Below are 25,311 nucleotides of genomic sequence, written 5' to 3'. Positions count from 1 at the left end.
GCGGCCTGGAGAACAACACGCTGTGGCTGCACAAGGTCAGCGCCCCGCCGGCGGCGCGCACTCGGGAGCCGGCCCGGCCGCGGGCAGCCCGCGGAGCAGACGAGTCCGTCGTGGGGACAGCCCCTCTACCGCCGCACAGCGCTGTCGGGGGGGGGGTGTTTTTTTAACTTCTCCTTTCAAAAAGCAAATCGGATCAAAAAGGCAGGAGGAATCAGTGCGGGGGAAAGCATCCCCATGGCGCTCGCAGTGAGCACAGCAGGAGGAGCTGTGCCGCCTGCCCTGCAGCGGTCTTGGGATGAGACCTAGCACCTAGAGCCCTGTTTGTGCTGAGCCGGTACAAGAGGTTTTGCAGCTCTGTTTTATGCGGAGCTGAGGATTTGCTCCCAAATCCATAGCTAGCGTTTCCCTGTTCTCCTCTTCTGCCTGTCGCCTTGTCTGTCTCTCCCTCTGGGTCAGCCGCTGCTTCCCGCAGAGGTGGCCACATTTTAGTGGCATGGGGTGCAGCATGTGCCGGATGGTTTTGTGGGTCCTTTGAAAGAAAAAGTGCCCACGCGTGTATTCTGGAGACTGCGCTCCCAGGACTTACAGGCTGGGAGGCTGCTGCAGCTAAGTTCTGCCCCGGCAGGAAGCAAGCACCTGAGCAGAGATAGCAGGTATTGGAAATTGGGGGGTTGCATTTGGGGGGAGGGATCTGTTGTGCTCCCACACCTGCCTCTCCTTGCAGAGTTTCCTTCTGTCCGCTTACTGCTGCCACCCTATAAACTTGCATCTGAACAGCTCCCTCTGCTTCTACAAGCAAATCCGATGTGTAAGAGCAAGGGGGCCAAAGCCTGCGCTGGCTGCTAGAGCAGCACTGACGAACCTGCAGCACATGTACCAGGGCAGCCTCCGTGTGTAGCATGTGGCAGATCGGGGAAGGAGCAGGGAGCACAGCTGCAGATGGGGCAGGAAGCAAAAAGCACAGCATCGGGTCAGGCAGGGGACGGGGACTGGAGTGGCACTCCAAGGTGGTTCAGGGCTAATTCGTGGCACGTCTACCAGAAAGGTTGCCTCCCCGCACTGTAGTAGAGGATGCTGCAAGGCTGTCTGGTCCTGAAGCATAGAAAGGGTTAAATAGAAAAGCATGGACTCTTGGGAAGCAGAGTGTAAAATGTTCCCCTTGGCTCTTTCACTTCCCCCCAGCACCAGGCGCATGTTTATGATCCGAGAAGCTATGGATCGTGGCATCTCAGTCAGCTGGTAACGCTGTTCCAGTGCAGCCCGGGACCCGCGCAGCCGTCAGGGCTGATGGTGCTTCCCTGGCCATCAGATGGGGGAGGTTTGTGTGCAGGGCGTAGTGTGCTCAGAAGTTGTGGGAACTTAGGGTGTGTTGGCAAAGAAGAGCACCTCTGCTGGCTCCCCAGCACCATTTCCTGTAGCACAGAGTGGCCTTGGGGACTCTCCCAGGCACTGACCTGGTGAGAACAGGCTTAGCTTGCTTCCTGGCATTAGGGCATGGTTGCAGGCTATGAGAAAGGGCAGCAGTTAGGACCCAAATGATCCCCTGGGCAGCCTGGGCTGGAGAGTCATGTATCCTATTCTAAGGATCCAGACTGGAAAAAAATCAGCTTTCTGTGGACTGAGCCTTCAGGGTGGTTTCCACGGGGGTAAAGATGGACTGGGGGGTGGCATTTGTTTGCCTGCATTCAGGTAGCCACAGCAGGGATACTCCCTGTGCCAGGCTTGCGCCCACGTGAACCTGTAGCTTGGTTCTGGTAGGTCAGATGAGCCTGTCTGGAAGGGGGATGGGGCATTATACCCTGCACTGTCGCACAGTGATTGCCATGGTTTGGCTGTCGCTTGCCAAGAGGAATAAGTCCATGTGGTTAAAGCACCGGGCTGGGAGGTGAGAGCACTGAGTTTCTGCTCTTGACTTTGCCACTGACTCTGTGTGGGGGTGTGTGTCCTTGGTCCAGTCACTTAGCAGATCCGATCTGGTTTCTGCTGAGCGCTTACTGTGATCTCGCACTTCACACCGCATCGCCTGGCACTAGCCACAGCCAGAGTACCCAAGGCGAACCGCAGAAGGCTGTACCTCCATTTCTTCCTTTAGATGCCTCTGGCTTTGTTCATCCCAGCGCATGAGGAGCTCTGAGGTTCTCTGGTGGATGGTGCCAGGTATCATTATTTCCAGGTGCCTGTCTATGGCCAATTTTACTGCTGAGTCCCCTACCCCCCACCCCCCCAAAAAAAGAGCTCCTTGTGTCTGTAACAACCACCCCCCACTGCCCCCTTCCAGCAGCACAGCTGTGGGTCAGGAATGCAATGCTGGACAGGCTGTTGTCTCCACGCTGGTCTGAAACCCTAATTGGCAGGATGGCAGGGGGAGCCAATTAGACAGCATTCTCCAGCCATCTGGGCTCTTTAAACAGGAGTGGGCACATGAAGGGAGTGGGGTGCCACCAGTGTGGCTGTATCTGGAGCTGTCATGGTGTTTTCCATGCACAGGCTCTGCTGCGTGGGGTTGTTTCCAGCCCTGTTTCCCAGTGTCACAGCCAGCTGGAATCTGGCTTGCACCTGGAGTACGTTGGGTTTTTGGCTGTGTTATTCCACTTCCAGCCCAAGCTGGGGCTTCCTAACTGCTCAAGGATATGAAACAGCAAGGCTTGGCCATTTCAGGACCATTTTGGTGGGTTTGAGTAACACAAACCAGACCCAGATTTAAGAGATCCAGGGTGCCCTGCTTCTGGGGGAGCTAACAGACTTTTGCAGGGAGTGGCCAGCTGGCGCCTTTGTGTCTAAGGAAGCTTGGCTTTGCCTGAGCAACACAGTGTGTCGGGGGGGAGGTGAAATGATGGCGGGTGGTTGATGCACTGGACTGGGACTCAGTTCTTGGCTCTGCCACTGACTCCCCATATGATCTTGATCAAGTCACTTCTCTTTGTGTTGTGGATCCCTGCTTTTCACCAGTCCTCCAGTCATCTGCACAGGCAAAGCTGTTCTAAGACGAGGACAGTCTCTTGCTATGTGGACTGGCAGTGCCATGAGGCCCTGATTTCCCCTGGACTTTCTGGATGTTACTATTTTACAGTTGATAATTGGTGGGGTTCATTAGGCCAGCTAGTCCTTGCAATGCCAGGTCCAGCATGCAATCTATATGCGTGCTTTGCTTCTGAATCTCCCTGGGGTTTGCTTGGCTTCACAGATTCCTGCCATCTGGATTCCACTAGGTCTTTAAGTCCTGGGCCCTCTCAGGTCTCCCATTTCCCTAATAAGACAGAACATGGCACTAAACACTAGAAGATGCTCTTTGAATGGCAGCAAGAGACTTCCTGCTGAAGGCTTTGACTTCTCAGTACTTCTCTTGTGCAGAGCAGAGCAGCATCTCCCCAGCCACAAGTCCCAGTTGTTCAGAGGAAGCGTTCAGCTGGGTGGCAGGTGCTGCTCCATCCTTGATCATCACTTGGCTGTTTTTTGGAGAGATCGGGGAACCTGGTCAGCAGCCCCTCTTGTGAAAAGGGGCTCAAACAGCTGAGCCGGACAGTGCAAAGGGTATGTTTGCCATGCCTGTCGCACCCGGGATCAGTCTCATCTCTCTGGGACAGAGAGAGGCCAGTTCCCGCCAGTGCTGTGCAGAAGGGAGGATGGGGGCCGTCTTGGTTCTGAACTGTGCTCGCTGGGTCACATGGAACTCATCAGGCCGGTGACTTATGTTTTCTTTTTTTGATCTCTTTCCAAGCCAAACAAGTGACCATGAAGCCAAAGCTGTCCTGCCTCTCCAGAGACAGGCCTTGCAGCATAGTTCAGAAGTGAAATAAGTAGTCTCTTCCATCTGTGCAGCAGAGGCACAGGCAGAGCAATGCAGTGATGTGGGATGGGCTTGGCATTCCTGCCAGACCACACAAGGCTATGCATGCAGCTGAGGGGACTGCAGCACCTTCATTTCCCCCTCCCACCCAATGTCAGCATCTCCTGGGGGCTGCTGGTACAGGGGCAGATCGCTCGGCCTCCGTGCAAACGCTGATGTTACAGGCATGGCACCAGTAACTGGCACTGTGGAGATCGTAGCTGACCCCACATAAGACCATAGTCTAACAAAAATGTGCTGAGCTGAATTCTAAGCCTTGGGCCTCCGCTGCACATTGGAGGTCTTGGGGCTGCCCTGGGGTGGCAGCGGCTGGAAGGTGCTGCCTCACCCTGCCACCCCTACCCCTGCCGGGGCACCTGCCCCTAGAGATCCAGACACAGGAACTCGGAGCTTCATGCACATGCTTCCATGGCAGGAGCTGTAAATGGAAGCATCTGTTTCCCAATGTGCCGCTAGGGAGGATTCCCACGCACATCCCCATCGGCAAAGGCATCTCAAGGGAGAGCAGTCACCGAGGAGAGAAGTTATTCCAGAAACGAAACTGTGCTGCAGCCCTCTGCTGAGCCCAGAGCAGAGGCAGGAAGCAGCAGGGAGCTCAGCCTCTCTCCTGTCTCCTTGGCTGGCCTGCAGAGGTGATGACAACCTTAGGGGAGCTCTGCTATCCTGTGGGTGCCGCTTCCATGGAGAGCCTGCCTGAGACCTGGAAGTTTGCCATGCATGGGCCACTGAACACCCAGCAGGGGGGTCACAGCTTCTAGTCCCTGTGGACAAAGTCCAGATCAAACAAGTGCCAAGTGAAAATCAGCTCCATCCTTCTTTTCCTGGCCTCCCCTCCAGCCCCTCAGGTGTCTGGTCTCTCTCCAGCATCATGGATCTGGCCCCTCCCATTGCTGACAGCTCCTGGGCAAGCCTGTCACTGCCTAAATGAGCTGGCGTGCAGATGAGTTCCTGCAGATCAGCAGGAGAAAGGCATGGGGCTGGTGTGACAGGCTGCTGAGCAGGAGGGGAGCCCGTGCAGCGAGGGAGCCACCAGCTGAGTGCTCTGGGGTTTGACAGCTGGGTACCGAGCTCTCCTTCACTGGCCTGTGGGAGCCAGCCTCTTCCGACTGACCCACTGGTATTGCCTTACATAGCCACAGCCCCCAGACAGACACAGCGTTTCCATTCATGGAGACCCTGAGACAATAAAGACAGATACTGTGGTTCATCTGAGCTGGGGCCCTACCAGCTTTGCCTCCTTCCTTGAAGAAACCAGGCACTTAGCATGCGGGAGATTGGAGGTGTCTTCCTTCCACGTATGAGTGTGGTTGTAATGCTGTCCCTCCTGTGACTACCCCAGGGTACAGGGGGAAACTTCCTGCTCTCCAGCAGCCAAGGGGTGAGCTGAAGCTCGTTGTCGGCCTCCTGCGCATGAATACCCAGTGCTACTGGGGGCGGCTGGTGTTGGGCTTCCAAACCATAGTCCCTGGGCAAGACTGAACCCTGAAAGGGGGTGTCCTCTGCCTCTGCTCTTTGAGGACCTGATCTGAAGCCTCTGGATGTCTGCTGCAGTCCATGCTCTGCTTCCACTGGGCCAGGGGTTGGGCCCTTATTTCTATTTCCCTGTTACGGACGCTGGCCCAGAGGCAGGAACCGTGCTGCAGCTGCAGCTTCAGTGATGGAGCACCCTGGCCATGCTGCCAGCCTGGGTCTGTGGCAAAAAGTGCACAGAAAGGCCTGTCAGCCCCTGCCCAGCGTAGTCTGATGTCCTCCTGTTAAGCAGCAGGAAGCAGATCCCACAGAGCCTTCCCCGGGGAAATTCCTCCTGAACCTTGGCTTCCTCTGACTTGCCCCACAGTTCCCAGGAACATTCCTGAGTGCAGTAATCACTGACCCTTAATGAAGGACCCATTGAACTGCTGCAGCTTGGATGGGGGGCAGGGGGACACAAGTAGTGCCATGTGTGCATGGGGGTGTTGGAGCCCCATAGCTGCAGCAAGGCAGGCTGGCCACAGTTGACCTCAGAAGGAAGCCAGATCGCTGTGGAAGGGTGGAGATGGGACTCAAGGGGGGGCTTGGTCTGGGGTGAGCTGTGCCCCCATGGAGATGAGGCAGGCTTCTGGGATGCCAGGCCCCCACAGCTCCTCCTCCTTGTCTCTCTGTGGGCAGCATGGGCTTGGGCCTGGCTCCCCCAGCATAACCTTCTAGTGAGGCGAGTATGGAGTCGGTCATAGCAGCCCATCAGGGCACAAACGCAGGAGATAAGAGCTCCTGGTTGCAGCCCCTTCCGGCCACATGGGCTGCATCAGTCAGCACCCGGATGCACTCGGGGCAGGCGGTGAAGCTCTAAATGAGCCACATCTCATAGCTCTTCCCTAGAGTATCCTTTGGGTCATGCTTGTACCAAATCTACCATCCATCCCTGGCTGAGGCCTCAGGTTTGGGAGAGAGGTGAACTTGGGGGCTTCCAACTGTCAAGCCGGGGCTGAGCTGAACGATCAGCTTTGCCAGCTCAGATACTGGGCCCCCTTCAGCCTGGTCATCTGCTTGGACTGTGCACTCCTTGTGAGAGGACTGGGTTTTTTATTTCAGGCATTCACAGAGCTAGGAAGTACAGCAGTGCAGATGCTGAAGGGTAACTGAACTTTGTAAGAAGAAGAAGAGGGAGATACTGGCTAGCAGGAGAGGGGGATTTACATGAGCACTATCCCAGTACTGGAGCCTAAGACCCCAGCCAGGGATCAGCTCCACACCTTGCTAGGTGCTACAGAGACCTGGAGTGAACAGCTGGTCACTGTCCCAAAATGCTCAGCCCCTAACCAGGGAGCCTCTTTGTTCAAGAGTATGCATGCACTTGCATTGGAGCCCTGGCTCGAGAGGGGCCTGACCTGGTCTTGCTGGGGCATGTGGGCACTGGGGAGGGGAGCTGAGAGACAGCCGTGTGGGTGTGCAAGGGTGGAACTCCCTGCCTCACTTGTGTGACAATGGAAGGAAGTTTGTCCAGCAGCCATAGGGATGCACCTATTTGCCCATGTGCAGGGCACATCACCTGCATAAATATAGTCAGGAGAGAAAAATATTTATGCAAAGCAAAACATGCACAGTCCCAGCGAGCAGGCACTGAAGGACAATACACGGAGGACAACCAAGTGAGACGACATGCTCTCACCCTCCCAAGCTCTTTGTTTTGCTGCCTGCTCCCCCTGGCAGAAGGGAGTACACAGGCTAGTGACCAGCACATGAAATACTCTTTGAGCTATGTCCCCAACCCTGCCACCACCATGATGAGACCTGCTTCACTGTGCTCCTCTGTGCTGCAGACTCCCTGTCTGTGAAACGGAGAGGGGGAAGGCAGGGCCATACATTGTGGGGCATCAGGGGTTAAGCACAGCCTACCCCACCCTCAGACTTGTGAAGCTGGGTCTAAGGGGCCATGAACACTGCTGTTATTGAGACTTGTGGGGGAGCAGCAGTTTATGGTGCAACCCGCACAGCCAACGGCTATATAGCTGCATGGGTACATGAAAGGAAGTGTATGTAAAGGAATAGCTAGAGGGATTTGTATGGGGCTAGAGAGGAAATGGACTGGTAGGCTTCAGTGCAACCAAAACAGCACATCATGCTCACGTTCTCCTGCAGCACTAACGTGGCCTGTGTCTGTCCAGGTAGTCTGGCTGCTTGTGGTCAGCATACTGCACACGCCCCATCTCATCCTGTGGCCTGTAGCGGTGGGGGTGGTGGATGCTCATATGCAGAACTGACCTCTCTCCTGCATTTTCCATCCCAGCTGGAGAGCTACATCCAGGAGAACGTGAAGATGGAGATGGCTGAAATCCAGCTGCATGCAGTGCAGAACCACACAGCTGCCATGCTGGAGATGGGCACCAGCCTGCTGAGCCAGACAGCTGAGCAGACCCGCAAGCTCACTGATGTGGAGACACAGGTAATGGCCCTCAGCATGGATGAGTGTGACTCCAGGAGTTCAGGCGAGGCTCGTATGTACTTGCACTAAGGTTGGATTTGGCCTGAGTAACCAATGTACAGCCAACAAGCTGTGACTGCAAAGTGCTGGTGGGAGGCTTTAATACGGTCCAGCTCTGAGGGACCAAGACTGGGCACTTCCCAAATGTCAAGGAATGTGGTTGCATCTGGAGTGCTGTGGCTATGAAGAGGTCTGGCCCCTTCTTTTGAAACATGGCTGGGCGCTGGGCCCTTTGGGAAGGTCAGGCCTGGTAGTTGTCCCTGAGCTCTTGGGATCAGCTGCCTCCTGCCTTCAGGGCCCTGATGTGCCCATGTACCCTATTCCCCAGGACCTTCCACACCAGATAGATTGAGGCCAAAGGGCATTTCCCCCTCGCAGGCTGCTCTTCCTGCTGCCCAGCTCAGAGAGGGACTCCCAGTCCGTGCTTCTCCCCTTCCTGACCCACCTCACTGGGGCTGGTGTTTCAGGTTCTCAACCACACGTCACGGCTGGAGATCCAGATGCTGGAGAACTCCCTGTCCACTCAGAAGCTGGAGAAACAGCTGCTGCTGCAGACACAGGAAATAAATAAGCTCCAGGAGAAGAACAGGTGAGGAAAACCATGACTGGCAGCAACTGGAGGGCTGTGGAGATCAGAGGGTTCAGGGCTGCCTGCGAGACCACATGGGAAGAGGGAAATCTGGGTGCTGCGGGATTTAGTGAATCCAGGGACTGGATCTTCCAGGGAGAGTGGTGAGGGCATAAAGCCATGCCCATCCTTGGACTTCACTCACCAGCCGAGGACCTATTGCACCGTACAGGAGTTGTGTGTGTCAGGGGCAGTGTGACCATGCCCAGCATATTCCCCTCCTTGGCTTAAACACAGTTTTCAGGGGAAGTTCTGTAAAGCCTCCTTTGAAACTCCTGCCCGTCTAATGAACAGACAGCCCAAGCTGGGCTAACTGTAAGGCTCCCCTTCTGCTGGGAGCCTTGGCTCCTGAAGCCCAAACTGCCACTTTTCCTGCAGGTTTCCATGGCTGTTTCATGCCACGGGGACCCCAAACTCCAGAGCTTAGCAAGCTTGCCCCTGGGACCTGTGTTTCTGGAGGTGGTTTTCGGCACACTCAGATGGGTCTCCCGTTCCCCTTGTACAAGTGTGGCATAGGAAGGGGTGGGAGCATGCTTCTGAAATGCAGACAGCTGGGAGCTGTCACCAGCAGTAAATAAATAGGTTGTCTCTGCTTGCAGGGGGCTGGCATGTGGGCCCCCACTTAGTGACAAAGCTGGCAGTGCACTGTACATCTCAGCAGAGCCAAAGCAGTCTCCAGCAGCACAGTCAGTCGGACACCGTGGTTACACACACGTACCCCCTGCCCGTCCCACACTCCAAGTCACAGGTTTAGGCTGCCAGGAGTATTCTCCCTTGTAAATCCACCTAGATGAGGAACTGAGGCCTAGAGAGATGAAGTGACCTGCCCATGGTCGTGCAGGAAGCCAGTGGCAAAGCCAGAGATCAACTCCTGGTCCTGAGCCCTGGCCTAGTGCTCTGCCCCCTGGCTCATCTCTCCTTGGCTTTTCTCTGAGACTGTTCCTCTGCCCTCTCTCCCCCTGTGCAGCCTCTTGGAGAAGAAGGTCCTGGACATGGAAGGCAGGCATGAGGAGGAGCTCCAGGGGCTAAAAGCCGAGAAGCTGGAGATGCAGGGCCTTCTGTCGCAGCAAACCCAGCTCATTTGGGAACTGCAGCAGCACCTCGCCTCAGCCTCGGCCAACAGCACAGTGCTGCAGAGACAGCAGGCCTCGCTTGTGGAGACGGTGCACCAGCTCCTGGGGCTGGTCTCACAATGCAACCGTTAGTGCCCTGGGGCAGGAGGGGTGGGCAGAGGTACTGCGACGGGTGGAGCACAGACTCAGACCCAGTTGCTCATATGGCAAGCACCATTGGGGAACTGGTGATGCCCCCCTGATATCCCTCCCTGAGATACCCGGAGCAGTCCATGAGTGCTCTAATGTTGGGCAGCTGGTCCCCCCACCAGGGATGGAGCTGTGCCTTACTGCAGCCCAGCCTGCTCCCTCCCCACCCTGCTGCCTGTGCTGAGCTTGGAGAGTGCCATTGGAGCTGTCTCTGCTGGGCTCACCTCTGCTGAGTTTAGTTTTCCATGAGCTGCACTGCTCGGAGACAAGGCAGCGGGGAGCCTGCTGCCCAGTGCAGAGCCAAAGGGGGAACAGGTGCTCCTGGGGCTGTTAGTGAGGGGGAGGACTAGGATGGGAGCAGCCAGGGACTGTGCTGAGTATATTCCCCTTCCCTGCTCCCTGCAGACATCTCCCCAGCGCCCCAGGATGAGAAGATGGTGTTCCAGGACTGCGCAGCTGCATTCAGGTCGGGCCTGGCCACCAGCGGAGTCTATACCCTGCACTTCCCTAACTCCACAGGCATCACCAGAGTAAGTCCTCAGGTGCCCAGGCCCCTTGTATATCCCCCCACCTAGGCCCCTGTGATTGCACCCTGAGCCTGGCACGTGCCAGGAGGTGGCACTGGCAGACTGTGCTTCAGTGTTATGTTTGTGCCCAGCAAAAGGTCCAGGAGGAACTGAGAGGGTGGAGGGATCTAGTGGTTGGAGTGGAGGGGTGGGAATCGGGACTCTGGGGTTCTGTGCCCAGCTTTGGGAGGGGAGTGGGGTCTAATGGCTGAAGCTGGTGGCAAAGGGAGCCTGTTCTCCCTCAGCTGTGTTGGTTGCTGACTCTGTGGCCGTGGCCCTGTCACCTTGCTGACCTCAGTGTCTCTGTTTGTAGCCAGTTTCCAATAACTGGCCAGTGGGCTGGGGGTGGGGAAGGGTGTCGTTAATTGGCACTCATTTTGCAGGACTAGGGCAGCATGCTGCCATGCACAGGTGGTCCTGGAAGGCAGAGCGCCCCCCTGCCCTGAAGAACAGTGCTTGTGAAGAGCACACCTTCCCCGTTACCAGCCCCTGGGTCTGACCTGGATCCCATTCAGCCCGCAGCCTAGCTCCCAATGGGAACCATGTCCATGTAGCCAGAAGGCTCAGGCTGCACACGGAGGATCACAGCCCGGCGCCTGCCTGGGATCCAGGGCTCCCGATGACCTGTCTGTTAGGGCATGGAGACAGCTGTTTGTGTCACCCTCCCCCCTTTCCCCATGAACATGGTGTCCCTTTTGCAGGCCTTATGTGACATGGAGACCAGCGGAGGAGGCTGGACCATCATCCAGCACCGGAAGGATGGGTCCGTGGACTTCCACCGCACCTGGAAGGAATATAAACAAGTAAGGCTTTTCTCAGCCTGCGGGGGTTTGGGACCACTGCTGTTTCCTTGCCTAGGGACAGGAAGGGCTTCCTGTACAGGCTGGGAACAGCCCAGCTATTTCCCTGGATGACAGGACCACGCTTTCCCCAGCAGCCCCACGTGCAGTGGGAAGGAAGGCAGAGCAGAGGTGACTGCCGTGCTGTGTAACGGGGGACGTGGTGGATGCCCCAGAATGTGTGAGGCAGCAAACAGAGGAAGAGGGAGGAGGGAGAGAGCTGAGCTACTGTGCTGGCCACCCCTGTCTTGCTTGGGCTGGGTTGTGCCCTGCAAGCAAGCTCCTGGCCCTGGGGCTGCTCTTGCTGCAGGGTCAGGAGGACTTGGGAACAGACAGGAGGTTGTGGGGGTGGCAATTGGGCTGCAGTGGAGAGAACACCTCCTCCTCCTCTCAGCCGGAGAGCATGGCTTCTCTGCTGGGCATCCCAAGGGTATGTTGTAGGATAGGACATATTGCATTCATGGTCCTCCATGTTTGTAAAGACCCCTTCTGCTCACCGCAATGCCCACACAGGCAGGATTTCTCCCGTGCTGAGGTCCTATGGGAGGGCTGCTCTTGAAAGTTGCACACTCAGCTCTGCTCTTATGTCTGGGATCTCCCCACTGAAGCTGGCAGACTGCTGCTGGTTTGGCTCTGAGAGTCCTGATCAGCCAGAAAAGACCTGGCAGAGTGTCCAGCCCAAGCACACAGTCACTCTCCCTTTTTCACATGTCATTTCAATCTTTCTGTGAGTCATCTGCAGGGTCATGAAAAATAGATCTTGGCTAGAACTGCGAGGGGGGAACTGGGGTGCACAGGGCTGGTTCTGTGCCTGGAAACCTTAGGAGAAAAGACTTTGGAGTGCATCCGCACCTGTGCTGCCTGTTGAAGCCAGGTTGCATTGGGAACACAGCGGGAGCAGGGCTCCCATGCAGGTGGGATCTGCCTGGGACATTACATGTACCTGGGTTGTCTTTTTGCAGCCTAGGCTTTGCTGTAACAGCCTGGGAAGCACAGTCTGAGCATGGCAGGGGGAGATGAGACAACTGAATTGGCCTTTCCAGGGAAGTGATGGGGGCAGTGACCTGGATTGCAGCTGTTCTAGACTTCCGCATGGTGACAGAGCCCAATGCAGAAGTTGCTGTGCTGTCCTTGTATCTGCTGCTCATGCTGTGCTGGTACGTGTGCAGTTGCTGCAGTATGCAGGACATTGCACCACCAGCTTCCTTCCAGGCTCCTTTCAACCCAGTGGGGGCATCTCGCAGCCTTGTCCAAAAGCAGCAAAGCACCATTGCACCACTGTGCTGGGAAACATTCCAATCCGACTCCACAGCCAGAGCCTGCATCCCATGTGAGTGCTCCTTGCCCACCAGTCAGGCCACTGATGAACCCTCCCATCCTCTTGGGCAGTTCTGGTCCACCTGGAACCAGGTCAGCCCCTGATGGAACAGGAATTGTGGAGCAGGGGCTGGGTAACTTGTGCTTTGTTCAGTAGCAGCCACTCTCCAGGGATGAGCCCTGTGCTCTGAGCCATGGCCAGCTTCCTGCCTGATTCTCATTAGCTTTCCTCTGCCTCACCAGCTCTTCTGCTCTTTGTCCCTGCAGGGTTTTGGGGCCCCACCTGGAGAATACTGGCTGGGCAATGACTTTATCCACCAGCTCACCACTCAGCGAGCCTACTCCCTCCGGGTCCAGCTCCGGGACTGGGATGGCAACGAGGCCTACTCCCTATACCAGCACTTCCACTTGGGCAGCGAGGAGCAAAACTACCGGTGAGTCTCGCTTGGTCTATGTTACTGCAGGTTTGTGGCTTCAGGATGATCTTTCCCTCTCACCACCCCCTGTCAATCCTGCCAGACCTGTGTTCTCCTGGACATCCTGGTGGCTTTGGGGGCAGCTCCTGTATCTGTTGGAGGCAGCTTATCCCCATTTGCTCCCATCCACATATGGAATCGCCATACAGGACACTGCATGGAGACTCCTGAAGTGCAGCTGAGGCCCTTGTGTCCCTGTCCACCCTAAAGTGATTTCAGACTGAACACTGGGCCCCGCCCTGGAGCCAGTTGATGATGTTTCTTCTCGATTTTAATGTTCCTGGCCACCCCCAGCCAGGTGCTGTGTCTGCAGAGGTGCCCTTGCTCTCCTGTTCAGCAGCACACACCTGGGCGTCAGCATCCCCATTCTCAGAGCCCCCGAGTCTGACATGGACTCAGACCCTAGTCAAGGATTTGCTTTTGGGGAAACCCCATGTACTTCATCCTGCTCCCAGCACTGGAGCCCCTAGAAAGGAGCAGAGCAGGGATGGAACCGAGGTCGCTCACGCAGCCATGCCCCCTGCACCCTCTGATCTTTGCCCTCAACCTCTAAGAATTTAGAGCAGAGAGCCTGGCTCCTTCCAACCAGATAGTCCCCCAAGAGCCGGCTTGTGCTGCACTCTCTGCTTTCCAGCCACTCCTGGAGTCAGCTCGCTGACCTTGCAGTGAGAGCACTAGTACTTCTGGGCTGCCTGGAGTAACCCATTGAATTATTTTGTACGTGGTGAACCAGAGCAGAGTCCTCTAGGAGGATGCCATACATAGCAGCACCATTGGATCTGCTGGAGCGCCTGCAGGCCTTGTGGCAACATGGACCCAGTCCTGGTCTTGATCAAAGGGAAAACAACTCTTCATCTGCAGCTCCAGCATGTGCTTACAGCAGCTGTGCAGGTGAAACATATGTGTCTAGACTAGAAACTACTGCTGGGAAGAGCACTACCAAATGAGAGGGATAGCCAGGGCCTGGAGTGTGATAAATGCCCCAGAGCTGTCTTTGTTGGGAGGGCATGACTTCACAAGGCCTTGATGAGATTTTCATGTTCCCTTCCTAGCTTGTTTAAATCCCTTCTGGAGGCAGATGTGTCTAATAAGGGGTTATTGCTGATGCAGCAGCCCTCTATGCTGTGCAAGCAAAAGAACCCAAAGAGATAAAATGGTTTGTAAACATAGCGGCCAAGAATATGCCTTTTGCCAACACTGAGATGAGCCACGGCCAGCATAGCCAGGGGAGCACTTGGAGAGTGAAGCCAGCTCCATCTGCACCCCACAGCAGACGCTGCTGCCATGCCACACAGAACATGCCAAGGCAGCCCAGGTGCAGCATCACAGAGATCACAGAGCTTCCTGATCTGCTCGTGTCCTCATGCCATATTGTCTAACAACTTGGCTGGCCCAAAGGAAGCTACTGCCCTCTGAGTTCATGTCCGTTGTCTCCTCAACTCCCATTACAGCCATCAAAGCTCCTTCAGGGAAGCAGTCGGAAGGGGAGAGAAGCCCTGGTCCACTGCACTCCATCCTCCTCTGGGAGCTCCAGAGCCCCTCGAGCTTTGGGTAGCACAAACCTCCAGCACTGCTTCCCTGGAAAGTTTGTCCAGACATAATTGATCTGGCAATCCTTCCCCAGTGCTGCAGGTCCCAGCTCTCTGGCACTTGTCTGTGATAATATTTGTCTCTGATGGCAGGCAGGAAGCCAGTTGTCTCCCCTATAAAAGCATACCTCTGAGCACCTGCAGCCTCAGCTAACAAGGAGAACAATAGCCCCTGCCCACCTCAGTGCCAAGCTAAATATCCCCTGTCACAGGCATGGTTTGTTTTGCAGAGGGGATTGTGTGGGAAAGTAGCAAAGCAAACATCAGCTCTTCAGAGCGCACGGTTCTCCCCGAGGCAGGCCAGGGGCTGCCCAGGGCATGGCGTTCTGGGACGTGTGGTGCTAGGAGGGTTGTGTTGGTAACTGGTTTGGAAACTCCAGCTGCTGAGGCTGCCACTCCAGAGCCCTGGTGACAGGTGAGCAGGACTTTGAGCCATCTCAGCAGCACCTGAGAGCAATGGAGGATCTGTCATGCAAAGCACTTCCCATTGCAAGTTCTGGGCAAGGTGGAATCGTGGCATCACTAGCTCTCATCATGTCTGGTGCTGTCTGCAGAGCTGCCACTCCCAGGCATGCTCCAGGGCACATACTGTCTCTCCCTGTCTGGGCAGCTTCAGCAGAATGGGTCTAGGACTAGGTGGGCACAGAAATGGGCAGCACAGGGGTGCTACCTGGACCCTAGGGCATCCTGGCATCCATCCCTCTCACCCTCTTGTAAGCCTCATGGACAGATCGAACATTCAGCGCTCTGTGACTACCCACCCCAGCCTTCTTGAAGCAGAAAGGCTCAACCTGCCCCCACGTGGGGAAAGCTGATGCCTAGGCATCTGCAGCTGCTCCCTTTGGGTTTGTAGTGACCCCTCCAGTGAGGTTTTCCTTTGGGGTCTCAGCCACCTGGGAGAGGTGCATTCCCCATTTGCCAAGCAGCTCTCACCCAGCACACACCACAGACCAACAGCCTCTGAAGCTGCCTCCATCCAGACCTGTTTTGCTGCATGCTCCAGGTCTGCCTTGTCCTCGGTCTCCCATCCTCCAAGGTCACCCCCCCAGCATTGCTGCTTCACTGGTGCCCTCCTGGAAGCACCTGCTGGAGACCCCCATATGCGTGTCTTCCCAGGCTCCACGTGCAGGACTACAGCGGCACAGCCGGGCGGACAAGCAGCCTCAGCCCCATGGGAACAGACTTCAGTACCAAGGATGCTGACCATGACCGATGTGGCTGCAAGTGTGCTCAAATGGCAACCGGAGGTAACATCCCCTGTGGGGTGTGGCCTGGGCCATTGGCATCTGTATCACTCTGGGGCTCCACTTTACTGGCTTTGTGGGTACTGAACAGGACCATTTCCTGGCCTTATTGATGCTTGCCTGTTCACGCTAGTTCCTGGTTCGCCTTGGCCCTGGTCCCAGGCAAGGGGAGGCATCCCTAGTCTGGGCCCAGGTCTGGGAAATGATGCTCCCAAGTCCTTATCAGCACAGCAGGAACCGAACAAAGGCCCCTCCTTTCCTCTCCAGCACCCACAACTTCTTTCACTTGATTCCCCCTCACCCTGACCACTCCAGCTCTGGACTGGCTCCCCCAGCTGTACCATGGGCATATTTTGACCCTAGTTAGCAGTGCAGTGAACCCCACCAAGAAGGTTCGTGTGGGCTAGGACAAAAACAGGCACACTTAGTAGCAGCCAAAAGTGGAGGGGCCTCTCTGGCTTACCTCCCCTTCCCCTCCTCAGAAGGGTAGGAGCAGGATGGGGAATCCAGGACCCCTTCACCAAGCCAATGATCCATGTCTCCACTCTGTCCTCAGGGTGGTGGTTCGATGCCTGTGGCCCCTCCAACCTGAATGGGGTGTACTACCCAGCCAGCTCCACGACAGTCCGGTACAATGGCATGAAGTGGCACTACTGGAAGGGGCCCAGCCACAGGCTGAAGGCCACGACCATGATGATCCGGCCAGTGGACTTCTGAGGGTGGGTGGCAAGCTCGGGCTGTCCCACCTCCACTGAAGAAAGACTGGCCTGGCGGAGAGCCGAGCTGCACAGCCCCAGTCGCGGAGGCTTCTGAGTCACTGAGGCTGCAACCAGCCTTGGCACCATGGCATGTCAGCGTCTAACCCCAGGGGAGCAAAAACGTGGTGGGCACTAGCTCAACCCTGGACTCTGCATCACCCCTGCTGCTCAGGCTCAAAGCAGCACCAGGTCTGTGTCCCATGGGCAGGGCAGCACAAGCAATTGCAAGCAGGGGGCTCTTCCTGCTCCACAAACCAAGCCTGTGCTTATGTCTTAGTCTCTCCTTGTGTTAGTAGCTGGCTTGCACACAAATGGCTGGCGTGCCAAGGCTGGTAATGGCGCCCTGCTCATGGATGTGAGGGGCTGATACACGTATGGACAACGTGGCTGTGGTGGACTGGGTTCCTGAGCCTGGGGCAAGGCTAGGACGAGCAGGGGGTGGGGGTGAGCATGGGCCTGAACCCCAGGGTCCACATGAGAACAGCCCTAAGGCCAGCAATGCAGACCCAGTCTTTGCTTCAGCCCATTACAAGGCCTATGTATGAGCTAGTGTTTGTCCTCTGTGCTGGGTGCAGGCCCATCTCTGCTGTGCCTAGGAGGGTGCCTTGAGGATATGGTGATGGTGGCAGGTGGCTCTTGGGAGCCTTCCCCCTCCCAGCAGGCCCTAGACTCAAGGCTTGCTGGCCTCATTTAGTCTGGCCTTTTCCTAGGACAGCTGGGAAACAGAGAGGACAGCAGAGGAATGGATAACAGAGAGGTTTGACTCAACGTGTCTCACTGGGACCAGCAACTCCTGGAAGGGCTGGCTCTGAGAACAGGGTGGCCCCGGCCGCGGCTCGGATACTCCATGGTGCGCGCTCTTGGGCTCTCGTGCTGACAGTCCGTGACAGGTTACCTGTATGTGGGGATTTGCACTTCACCACAACAAGCAAACAGGACCCACTAGGTCAATCTGAGGCCCCATAGGTAAGGGGTTTGCCAGGCATAGCAGACAGCAAGGGCTGGAGATTTCCAAGGCACCTGAGAGATCTGTGTGACAGGTCCCACACGTCAGCAATGGAGCAGAGACCCCAGAAGCCCTGCCCTACCCCGCAGCCATCTGTGTGAACCCTTTCAGCCCAAAGCCTCTTGGTCCCAGTGCACAGCTCCTCTGCCCAGGCCTCTGGGTGCTTCAAAAGAGACTTGGGAAAGCTGCTTAGACAGGAGTTCACAGTGCATTCATCTTGACCAGTGTGCCAGACTGGTTTCAACAGCTGCTTTCTGCCCCCGTCAGCCCTGAGCCAGGATGTGGGAAAGCTCCTTCTTCCAAAGGCTCCTCCTGCATCCGATGAAGAGAGCTGCAGTTCAGGAGTGCATCTGGAGGGCTCAGAGCTCAGCTTCTGATACAGGCCTGGGTCTGTGAGATGAGGAGAGCAGCAGAACCAGGGGCCAAGTTGCTGAGCCAGGTATCCCTGGAGGGAAGGCTGAATGGATGCACCCACTGGGCTTCATCCTGCACTTATAGCCAAATCCACCCCCTCCAGAGCAGCCTGCAAAGGGGCGATACCAGGGGTTCCCCTGACTTGGCCACAAGTGCAATGCTAACCTCATGCTTGTGTGGCTCGGGTCTCCTGGTCCAGCTGTCCATCTGCAGTCCTTTCCCCTCGGCTGGGGGATTGGCAGAGAAGTCATCTGGAGGGCAGGCTTCCACCCACTGGCTGGGCTTGTATAGATGCTGAGTGGGCTGGAGCCAAGTGTTGAGGAGCCATCCCCAACCCCACCTGCTCAGCAGAGGGAGGGGGCCATGCAGGACTCCATCCCCTGCACCTGAGTGCTGAGCACTGGGGACATCTCTGACCCAGGAGGCTCCAGGTGGGTGTGCACACTGGTACATGCAGATCTCTGGCTCTCATCACTGCTCTGGGAGAGGGGTGCCCACTCAGCCCAAATGCAGCACTTCCAAGAGCTAGCCTGCTCTCGGTGCCTGCAGTCAGCCCCCCCCCCCCCCCCCCCCAAGCCCCTCGACATTCCCCCAGACTGAACCCCTGTCACTGAGGGTAGCTGGGGTCTGGTCCCCGAGTGTGAGGCAGGGACGTTCATGGACCCTGGGCTGTATGTGAGGCTGCCAGTGCAGTGGTGCCCAGGCATGCAGAGGGCCTGGTGCCAGGGTGAGTGGGCATGGTTCCCAGACCTGCTCTCTGTAGGGCGCTACTCTTCCTGCCTTGGCGCCAGCAGCTGTCAGCAGGGCTTCCATTATCAGGACAGCCAGGGCACCTCTGTGCCTAGATCCAGTTCAGCAGTGAGAGATGAGAGCTAAGCTGGGCCAGGCATGGCAGCATCCCGATACCCAGCAGAGTGTGGCCCCTTGCCACAGTGTCTGAGTGCAGAAGCCACGTCACTGGCCAGCAGAGTAAGGGGCACACACCAGGTGAGAGGAACTGCAGGCCAGCTGCCCTGGTCCTGCGGCAGGTGAGTCCAGGCATGAAACAAACAGGCCAAATCCTGCTGCTGGTTACATTGGTGTCCATCCAGAGCAACCTAATTATCTCTGCTGGAGCCACCAAGCCACCAGAATGGTGCAAAGAGGTTAGAGGCAGGGCAGTGGCCTTCTGTGGGCAGCCAGACTCAGGTGGGTGGCCAAGTGGAGAGGAAGGACTAAGCCTTCTGCCACAGTGGCCCTGATCCTGCACCCGGGCTTACCAGCCTGGCATTGGTACATGAGCTGTGTGCCAAAGTGTGCAGCAACTCCAGCAGAGCATAAACCTACCTGCCAGGACCTGCGTGACAAGCATGGCTGCGTATCCAGCATGCCCCCAAGCCACCCCTTCCCTAGCAGAGAGCCAGTCCAGGGCTTGGTGAAGGAGGCCTGAGAGCCTGAGCCACAGAGTTATTTGCCTTCTCCCCGCTAGTTGCTGTGATAGGGAAAGGCAAGATTTGCTGCCCTGGAGGTTACTGGCGTGCAGGCACCCTGCAAAGCAGGGAGGGGAGAAGGAGAAGCATTGCACACCTCAGCAAAGTGAGAAGTGGGGTAAGGATTAGAGGACTTGGCTCTAGGCAGGTACCTCCACCACAGTCACTCCACCAAGCACTGGGGCTGGGGCAGCTAAGCCTGGGGGGGGGTAGCTCCCTTAGTGACTACATCCAAGCTGCCTCCCTACATCGTCATTGTAGCTCCAGGACCCCCGAGTGTCACAGGAAGAGCCTCTCCCCCAAACCAACCCACATGCCCAGGCAGGATTCTGCTATATAAACCCAGTGGGGACAAGAGGTCAGGACTGCTGTGTCCTCAGGTGCTACCCAGAGGGTGCGTGGGGTGGAAAGAACCCCACACCCCCCATGTCTGCTCAGCCCAGCCCCCGAGCCCAAAGCCCACCCTGAGCCTGAATTGCAGGTCAGCCCTGCCCTCTGCTGGCCCAGCGGGGGGTGGCAGCCATAGCCAGGGGATGCTTGAGGCATGGGGCTGGGTTTTCGTTTTCCCCAGCTGCACCCGGGGGGTTCCCCATGCAGCAGGGGGCCCAATGCAAACAGGACTTGGGGGGGGTTCCCTATAGCCCTCCCTCCTGAACCCTGCCCTCACCTACCTGCCCCCTCTGAGCAGGCCCAAGGGGAAACAGCCCACCTGGCCTAGCACTCAGGAGTACTACCATGCTTTGCAGCACCCTTTGGCCTCAGTGCAGCTCACTAGACACAGGCTGATGGCACCGTTCCACACAGACCAGTTTGTCTGGGTAGAGCAAACACTGACCCAGATTGGCTCAGCAGTGGCAGGCTGGGGAAACCCTCTGCGGTGGCTGGGACCCCAACTGACAGCTCTGCTTCCAGAGCAGGAGGGTGCAGGCCCCTGTGGCTCCTCTCAGCCCTGCCTGCAGCCAGCACTGGTCACCCAGCATGGAGGCCTGTGCACCCAACCTGGTGTAGTCCACAAGGCACCTGGATTTGGTACCTTAAGAGGCAGCAAGAAGGGGAGGAACAGGAGGATTATTGCTCTCTCTGGCTCGGACAGGCCAGGGCAGGAGCCCTGCTTCCTTCCCTGGACTTTCCCTGTCTGGTGGCTCCTCCAGCCAGCAAGCCTGGGCAGTGCGGTGGAGGTCAGCTGAATGGAGCAGGGTGTGAAGCTGCTCATTTTCCCAGCCTGGTCCTGCCAGTGGTAGATTTGCAGCAGAAGGGCAGAAGTGGATCTTGCAGAGAGTGGGCAGCACTTGGGCTTTTCAACCCTATGATCTAAGCAAGCATCTCCCTGGCATCGCCCATCACTTCTTGGAAGTACTTCATTGGGGATTGTGGAGGCTGTGCTGGGTTCACAGTGGGAGTTGGAAACTGAGGCACAAGACAGCCCCAGCTCCTGCGTGAGCAGGTGTTTGACTCCACACTGATTGCTGCTGCTGTGATGTTTCCAAATGAGTGCTGTAGCATTGCTGGTCGCAGGCCATAAGGGAGGGACTTTGTTTTCCCAGGTCTCCAGGTGGGGTGTTGAGCTGATACTTGTTTGTAATTCTACAAAGGCTTCTCCAGCCCCTGGGGATGCCAACAGTAAATTACTGAACAAAGAGAAATCCCTACTGAGTGATTTCTTTTTCCCCACTGGTGTTGTAAAGGAAAAAGAGACTCAAATGCCCCTGAAAGGTACTAGCAGGCTCCAGCCCTGCCTCTGCAGAAACAGCCCCAGGCACTCAGGTGAGGCAGGCAAGTTAGACAGAACTTCCCGTTGTCACTGGAAAGGTCTGGGCGTGAGTGATACTTGCCCAACCCAGTGGCTGACTGGACAAAGGATTCCTTTGTACAGCCAGGGAGCATGGGCTAAAGTCCCATCCAGGGTGACAGCATGAACACTTTGAGCTGACTGTACAATAACCTTTGCTGGAGTTGACACAATGTCTGAAAGACTAAGCAGAAAGTACCCAACTATCTCACTGTTCTCCCAAAAACTACTTTTGCCAAGGCTCATCAATAAAACACTGGGCATGTCTACACAAGACACTTATTGAGGAGTCCACTGACTGGCTCCACAGTAAATGTCTCACGTCTACACATGCAGTGCTATTAGGCAGAAGTAAGTTAATTAACTCCACAGCAGGGGAGTATTTGTATTTACAAGTACTGTCCTGCTGCAGAGATTTTTATTCCTCAGCAGCACATGTGTAGACACTGACATGGCTGGCTGGGACATGAGGGTGCTTCAGTGCAGTGGTTGCTTCCCAGCTAGCCCCACACTGGAGCACCCTCATACCCCAGCCAGTCCCTCCACAGCACATTGAGATGAGTGAGAGCACCCCTGGGCTGGCAGGCTGACCCCTGGGCCCCCTGCCAGTTGGGGCTGCTTCAACCCAACTCAACATGCTATGGTCCCATGCACACATATAAACGCAGCACCTGGGAAGAAATAAACTCTGGCACAATAAGCACCAGAGTTTATTGTTTTGCATTGATTGCATATGTACACATGCCCATGGAATACAAAGATTTGCCTTGCAAAAGTGCAGAGGAGAGTGTTTGCTCTGCCATGTGTAGGACTGAATGCAGGAGAAACTGCAAGGCAACTCCAGAAGAGGTTTTGAATCTCTGGAGATCACGCACATGCAGATCATTAAGAATGTGGGGAAAAGGAAAAGTTAATACACCACCTTGATGTTACTGATGATTTTCTCCCCAAGGGATTCTGCCATTAATAGATTGCATGGGGTAAAGTCCTCCCCCACCCAACAACCCAACACAGAGCAGCAATGACACCCAGTGGGCAGTGCAGGTAAAATCAGCCCCCACGAGCAGGGGTAGCAGGGTTAGCCTGAAGTTGGGAAGAAGGCAGGGTAGATATGCACCTTAAAGTTCCCCACACATTCCCCAAGGAGCAGCCTTGAGACCCAGGGGCTGATGAAGGTAAGGCACACTGTTGCCTAGGATCTTTCTTTGCCCCAAGCCCTATGAATAGACAGATACAGGCTGCTATCCTGGCCAGCCCCAGGCTACCCTTTTACTAGCCCCAGGCCTAACTCCTAGTGCCATGTGTGAGTCAGGTGGGCAGCTGCAACTCCAGAGGTGCACTGCTGGGTGTGTTGGGTTGGGTGTGCTACCATGCCCTGCCCCCTTTTACTCTAGCTGTGGTGGGTTGGCCAAGCATCCACTGACCGGTACCCTGACCTCCCCAAGCAGCCCGCGTGAGGCTTGCCCCTCAGGCTACAGGATTCTTCCCAGGCCCTGGGCTCCTGGCCCCGGATCTACAACTAGAAAGCACAAAAGCAACAATGATAAAAATGAAAAAGGCTGCACTTATCTCATGTTGGTCCTCTGGGGTCTCCACAGTTGGTACTCCATGCTGTGGTACTGGTGCCTCCGCCACCCTCACCTGTGAGGGCTAGCCCAAGGGCCTTGGCAGGGTGAGGGAAGCCCTGTACAGGGACCACACCATCTACGTGCACCCCTGATAGTATTGCCAGGCTTTTACCCGCAAGAGAGACCTCCAAGCAGCTGCTCTGAGCTGCTCTTATTTTCCCTCTCTTGAGGGGGCAGGCACTTCTGCCCCGGGCCAAATGGCCAGGTTCTCAGTTGCCCATAGCTGGGGGACATTCCTCTAGTCAGGGCTGCCTGCTGGGGCTAAGCCCGCTGCTCTGGCTTCTGACTGGCCGGTCGGTGGAGCTGCAACACAGCTATGTTCATCTTGGAGCAGGGGGGAGAGGAGTCATCCTGGCGCACCTTGGCGCAGACTGGGAAAGCAGCCAAGGCTGTGCTACCACAACAAAGATTGGGCTCCTCACAGCTTCCCTGCCATCTCCCCCTGGCATGCCAACACCTTACAAGTCAAGGTTGTGGGTGTTTTTGGCACTTTACCCAAAAACTTTGCCCACCCCGATCTAGTGGAAGTTTCCTGATTACAGACCCTGGTTCTCATGGGGGACTTCAATCGCCCTGACATCTGCTAGGGGGGCAATACAGCCATGCACAGGCAATCCAGGACGTTTTTGAAGAGTGCTCAGGACAACTTCCTGGTGTAAGGAAGTGCTGGAGAGACCAACTAGGAGCTGTGCTCTTCTTTACCTGCTGCTCACAAACAGAGCAGAATTGGTGGGGAACTAGAGGTGGATGGCAACTTGAGCAGCAGCAACCATGAGATGATTGAGGTCAAGATCCTGAGGAAAGGAAGAAAGGCGAGGAGCAGAGTTAAGACCCTGGACTTCAGAAAAACAGACTTTAACTCACTCAGAGAACTGATGGGCAGGATCCCCTGGGAGGCCAGTCTGAAAGGGGAAAGGAGTCCAGGAGAGCTGGTTGTATTTTATAGAAGCCTTTCTGAGAGCACAGAAACAACCCATCCCAATGTGCAGAATGACTAGCAAGTATGGAAGAAGACCAATTGGCTTAGCAGGGAATGCTTCAGTGAGCTAACATACAAAAAGAAAGCTTACAAGTGGAAACTTGAACAAATGACTAGAGTGGAGTAATCAGGAAAGCCAAGCACAATTAGAGATGCAGCTAGTAAGGGACGTGAAAAGGAACAAGAAGGGTTTCTACAAATATGTCAGCAACAAAAAGAAGGTCAGGGAAAGTGTGGGTCCCTTACTGAATGGGGGAGGCAATCTAGTGACAGACGATGTAGAAAAGGCTGAAATACTCAGTGCCCTTTTTACCTCAATCTTTATAGGCAGGGTCAGCACGCAGACTACTGCACATAGCAGCACAGTCTGGGGAGGAAGCAAGCCACCAGCACTGGTGAAAGAACAGATTAGGGGTTTGTAGCAGGGCACTAAGATGCGCCTGCTTCTTTAAGGCCTGAGGTGGCCTGGCCCTGTAGGCTAGGCAGAGCTCCACAACTGTGGGTTGCCTGAGCAACAGCTTGATGGGGTAATTGGCTAGCACCTGCAGGCGGTCAGATGACCGGGAGGGGGCAGGGCCCTGGGGATATATAAACCCAGGGTAGGAGCTAGCAGGGGCTCTCTCTCTAGCAACCCTGAAGGAAAGGAGCCCCTGCACAAGCGAGCTACCTGAAACTACTTTGCTGCCTACAAGAACAGTGAGGCTCCAGGAACTTGAGTTACCTAAGGCTAAGAGACGTGGTGCTAAGGGAGAAAGTTTTACCTTCTTAAAGAGACAAAATACCGTCTCCATTAGCGTTATGTTGTACTCTGGGGGCTTGTATTTGTGTTCTAGTTTATACTGGGGGACCAGGAAGAGGCTAGTAGGGAAGGAAGAGGCCTCACTGGGGCACATTATTGTGTAACCCCAGTGCCACAGGGGCGTAGCAATGGGGTGCAGAAATCCCAGCACCAGAGGGGTGTAGCAGTGGGGCCAGAGAGCCCAGAGCCAGATGGAGTCCATAGAGAGTCCAGTGCTAGAGGGGTACATAGAGAGCGTGCAGAAGGCTAGTCACCAGAGAGAGACACACACACACACACAGAGGTGGGCATCAGGGAGAGAGGTGCAGAGCCAGGTGTCAGAGAGAAAGACACCAGAGAGGTGCAGAGAGATGGGCGCCAGAGTCCAGCACCAAGACAAGGAGAAACCCCAAGTTGATAATAACAGAGTAACACCTGTGAGGCATGGGACACAGATAAGGGGAGGTTGGAGCTGTGTATGCTCTAGGCATTAGGGCATTAAAAGGGCAGCCTCTCACCTAGAACCAACTTATTCACTACATCAAAGGTGTGGCAGTTGAGACAGGTGGGAAGACTTCCCAGACAGGTGAGTGGGCCACTGTTGTGACCGGCTTTGAGACAATGCATCTGTCACAGGGCTATTTAGAAAAGCTGGAATTGTACAAATCAATGGGGCTGGATGGATGCACTTGAGAATGCTGTGGGAGTTGGCTGATGTGATTGCAGAGCCACTGGCCATTATTTTTTAAAAGTTGTGGCAA

General features: G+C 55.9%; 1 protein-coding gene across 1 annotated transcript; it reads left to right on the top strand.

Annotated features, from left to right (window-relative positions):
- The first annotated feature begins 6 nt into the window (after positions 1 to 6).
- On the top strand, positions 7 to 17,029 carry LOC109318449 (angiopoietin-2-like). The gene is made up of 9 exons (XM_019547725.1): positions 7 to 35; positions 7,614 to 7,769; positions 8,276 to 8,397; positions 9,404 to 9,636; positions 10,104 to 10,228; positions 10,966 to 11,067; positions 12,688 to 12,854; positions 15,602 to 15,732; positions 16,286 to 17,029. Exons 2-9 carry the CDS (start codon positions 7,644 to 7,646, stop codon positions 16,444 to 16,446), a joined length of 1,167 nt encoding a protein of 388 aa, XP_019403270.1. The 5' UTR covers positions 7 to 35; positions 7,614 to 7,643; the 3' UTR covers positions 16,447 to 17,029.
- Positions 17,030 to 25,311: the final 8,282 nt, after the last annotated feature.

The sequence above is a fragment of the Crocodylus porosus genome, unplaced genomic scaffold (assembly GCF_001723895.1).
Source record: "Crocodylus porosus isolate Cpor-Errol unplaced genomic scaffold, CroPor_comp1, whole genome shotgun sequence".
Taxonomy (NCBI): Eukaryota; Metazoa; Chordata; order Crocodylia; family Crocodylidae; genus Crocodylus; species Crocodylus porosus.
This window is presented reverse-complemented; position numbering and strand designations above follow the sequence as displayed.